At 51.4% G+C, this 4,012-nt stretch overlaps 1 protein-coding gene across 1 annotated transcript; it reads left to right on the top strand.

Annotated features, from left to right (window-relative positions):
• The first annotated feature begins 439 nt into the window (after positions 1–439).
• LOC144177873 (scoloptoxin SSD43-like) lies at positions 440–3,291 on the top strand. The gene is made up of 2 exons (XM_077705453.1): positions 440–733; positions 2,379–3,291. Exons 1-2 carry the CDS (start codon positions 440–442, stop codon positions 3,213–3,215), a joined length of 1,131 nt encoding a protein of 376 aa, XP_077561579.1. The 3' UTR covers positions 3,216–3,291.
• The last annotated feature ends 721 nt before the right edge of the window (positions 3,292–4,012 follow it).

Here is a 4,012-nt window from a genome sequence, read left to right as displayed (position 1 = left end):
TAACTATCTTTACTTTATTGTTTCTTTCATGCATACGGTTTTGGGTGTTGTGTTGTCTTGATTTTAGTTTGTTTTTATGTATGTTTTGTATATGGTGTACCAGTACCAAGACCCTAGGGTTGTTCCTGGGCACCGAAAATAAAGGTTGATTGATTGATTGATTGATTGATTATTATTATTATTATTATTATTATCATTGTTATTATTATTATTTTCTATTCGCTTCCTCACCTGGAGAAGGAAAACAACCTTCAAATCCCTCTAGATAATTTTCCTCGAGTACCCTAATTATATAAGAATCCTTTTCTTTTCTGTAACGGCAGATGTTCAGCCAATTCCCTGATTGGCTATGCGCCAATAACAGGGAAATAACCACAGCAATGCCCCTCTGTGGGCACGAGCCACTACATTAAGAAGAAGAACAAGAAGAACAAGAAGGATGACCCCTCTACGGCGAGTCTTGCTCTGGGTGATCGCCTTGTCTCTGGGGTCCCCAGGCCAGACAGTGTGCGAGCTGAACTGCCAAAAGAATCGGGATCACACGACCTGCGCACGAGCTCCCGCCTGGTGCCGTCCTCAAAGCAGAGGCGTGGACGCGGCCTCACGCTCTGCGATCTTGAAGGCGCACAACGACCACCGCAGCCAGGTGGCCCTGGGGAATCTGGCAGGGTTCCCGCCGGCCGCCGACATGCAGGAGCTCCTCTGGGACGACGGTCTCGCCAAAGGGGCGCAGGTATACCACCGTCCCCTGCAGCTTTGTTACACGGGCTTGGCTAGCATCACAAAATAAGCTACGCTGAAGAGTACCGCCACTTCGGGCACCCAGAAGCGTCTGGGCGCCATTTTGTTTCTGGCTTGCAGTGTTGCCATCTCTGCCAACGAAACCGCCGCCGGTTGTGACGGGCACAGTGTGACCGGCCGCTCTTTAGCGTCCGCGCAGCACAGAGAGAGAGAGAGAGAGAGAGAGAGAGAGAGAGAGAGAGAGAGAGAGAGAGAGAGAGAGGAGAGGCGCCCAGAAACAAAATGGCTGCGCCCATACGTAAAGAAATATCACGTGGTGCCGACCGACTACTGAAAATCTAGCCGGCGGCACTTAACAATGACAGAAAAGAGTGCCGATATTCGAAAAGCCTTCATTTAGTGACGCTAGGTTTGACCGTGATGAGCACCTCGGGGAGTGCACATGGCTTTTGGTGCTTTCTCATTTGATGGCGGCCGTTCCAATTACATTTGAACATTTTCTAGGCAGCTTCCACAAACGCCGGTCTTTACTAAAGATAGCTTTGTGCGGTCGCCTATCTGGACGCAATGCAGGACTAAGTGTGGTGCTATGCGCCTCTACCGACGAAGTCTGGCGAGGTGACGTAACGCACATGTACATATCTATGTCGTGAGAACTTATTTTAAGGCTTTATGAAGACGTATAACGTGTCTCAGTGAGCGATGCGGGCTTGGGTTTCCTCTCATAATTTGCATACTTAGAACACATGGCCAGTCTATTATCTATTGTGTACCTTTCATGAGGTATTGTTATGGGGTGTGCAGGTGTGTGTACGACTCCGATATCATGTGGTGGTTGCGTACCTCCCAAGTGGGCCGCTCACCCCGCAAAAAATAGAACCGGGTCGGCGTGTACGATGTGTTCAAATTCAAATTCTAGTGGGGGGCTGCGTCGTGCCGTAGTCGAGGGGTCCTGATCGATTTCAACCACCTGGGCATAAAAGGGCCGCCGCGGCCGATATTGAACTCGCGTCATGAGGCTCAGCAACACAACACCTTATCCACTGGGCCCGCGGCGGGTTCGGTGTTTTTAAAGAGAAGCTTTCTATGCCTTACTGATGGCATCATTCTTACGAGTAAAAGGCACTGCATGAAAGTCAACTTTACGCAATGGGTTTTACAAGACGATGATGATAAGCGAAGGCACATCAAGCGCCTCAAGAAAGAAACGCCTCCCGTGGCGGTCGGAAGCGAACGATGGGTCTCTCGCATCATGAAGCCGACGTCTATCCGAATGCGCCCCTCCGAAACGGCTGAAAAAATTTGGATTTTGGACTTTGACTTCGACTCTGGCTTCACGGGAGAAAGATTCGTGTTTTAACCATGTTTCTCTTACAAAAGGGGCTTTGTTAGATTCAGGCTTCATGGAAGAAATATTCGTGTTTTAACCATCTTTCTCTTACGAAAGGGGCTTTGTTTTTTATACTGCGGCAGCAGGTGCCCTGTCTTCAGCGCAAGTTCTGTGCGTGCAAATGTATTAGATCCACAGTAGACGTCCTCTGAAACACGCTGTGCTGTCCACGTGTGGCAAGCGTTACAGTAACGACCATCATAGGCACGCCTGACATGTTTCTCACGTTTCCTCTTTCCCACAACAGGCCCATGCAGAACTGTGCCAGTTCGCGCACGACGACACCAATAACCGCTGCACTAGGCGCTTTGACGTTGCGGGCCAGAACATCGCCATTTCTACCAGCACGGCACCATTGGGGGCGCCGGTCTGGCCGCCACCGATCTTCGATTGGTTCAACGAATCCTGGGAATACCCATCAAGTCGGGTGAAGGCTTTCCAGAGTGGAGGATTGAGAGGGGGGATGATTGGCCACTTCACGCAGGTCATTTGGGCCAAGAGTCGCTACGTGGGCTGCGGCTACACCTACTACCACTATACGGGGGGTGTAGGGTATCCCTACAAGCAGCTTTACACATGCAACTATGGTCCATCCGGAAACTACCGAGGGAAGCCGGTGTACCAGGAGGGCGGCACATGCACTGCGTGTCCAGCTGGAACCATCTGCAACCACGCCACTGGCCTCTGCAGCGACGGTACGAATAGCGGTGCAGGTGGCGATATGGGCCAGGGCGACGGCGACGGTAGGGGCCAGGGCGGCGGCGGCGGTAGGGGCCAGGGCGGCGGCGGCGGTAGGGGCCAGGGCGACGGCGGCGGCGGTAGGGGCCAGGGCGACGGCGGCGGTAGGGGCCCCGACGATGGCGGTGGTAAAGGTCACGACGACGGCTCCACCGCGGCCTCTAACTCCTGGATGGTCTTTGTGTTCCCATTCCTTCTAGGCGTTATGGTTCCTTTATCAGGATGGGCTTCTTGGTGGTGCTACTCTCGGAAACAGGGCGCGGCGGATGGCGGGGCGGCTCCCATCGTTCCTGCCGAGGAAACGGCGGCGTCAACCGCGACGTCAACCCCGACATCGACTCAATAAGCCAGCATCAGGACACTCTTCCCTGACTGGTTTCCAATAAAAAAATATTTTTATCAGCGGCAAAAGTTACGAGGGTATCGAATGTTTCAACTAGAGGGTTCGCCAGATTGTCAGTTTCGAGCTAACGGCGTACTTATAACATTTAAATTTTCAAAATTGAATAAATCACGGCAGAATTCGAAGTATGTAGTCCGTGTGGGACTCGAAAAGGCGCAGTCTCTCTCTTCAGCTAGTACGGACGTATACGTAGGAATTAAAGGTGCCGCTGTCTCGGGACTTGTCAAACACACGTTACTTCGTCTGTGCCGGCTCCACAATAAACGTACGGTCTTCGATCTTGGTGTTAAATAATTACGATGACATATCCTTTATGGCTGCGAGCCCGAACGCATTAGTATCCAATGATCGCTGGGGCGTGCTCTCATTTTTTTGTATAATTACGTTTCTTCTAATCTCGGTTACTATGATTTGGGCCATGCCCATGCTCGCATCGCCAAGCTGAGACTGTACCTGAACGACTGCATGGAGTGCCACTCCGACATCCCTCGTTAGATAGAGAACAAACATTGCTCAGACAAGTCAAAACAAACACCTGTTGTGGACTTGCTCAGGTCTCAGAAACGCCCAAATTCAACACCTTCGAGGCACAGGGCTCCATCCTGGGAGACTCCCAGATTTTAAGCGTTGGATATGGGGACCCCAGTGCCGGACTCTTCTTGGATTTTTGCGGGAAACGCGTGCAATGTTGCACCTTTAAAACTCTGTTATGCCGTAGGGCAAGATCTCGTAATAAAAAA

The sequence above is a fragment of the Haemaphysalis longicornis genome, unplaced genomic scaffold (assembly GCF_048455015.1).
Source record: "Haemaphysalis longicornis isolate Haplotype H1 unplaced genomic scaffold, Haemaphysalis longicornis Haplotype H1 scaffold_33, whole genome shotgun sequence".
NCBI lineage: Eukaryota > Metazoa > Arthropoda > Arachnida > Ixodida > Ixodidae > Haemaphysalis > Haemaphysalis longicornis.
Note: the sequence above shows the minus strand (reverse complement) of the source record. Positions and strands in the feature narration are given on the sequence as shown.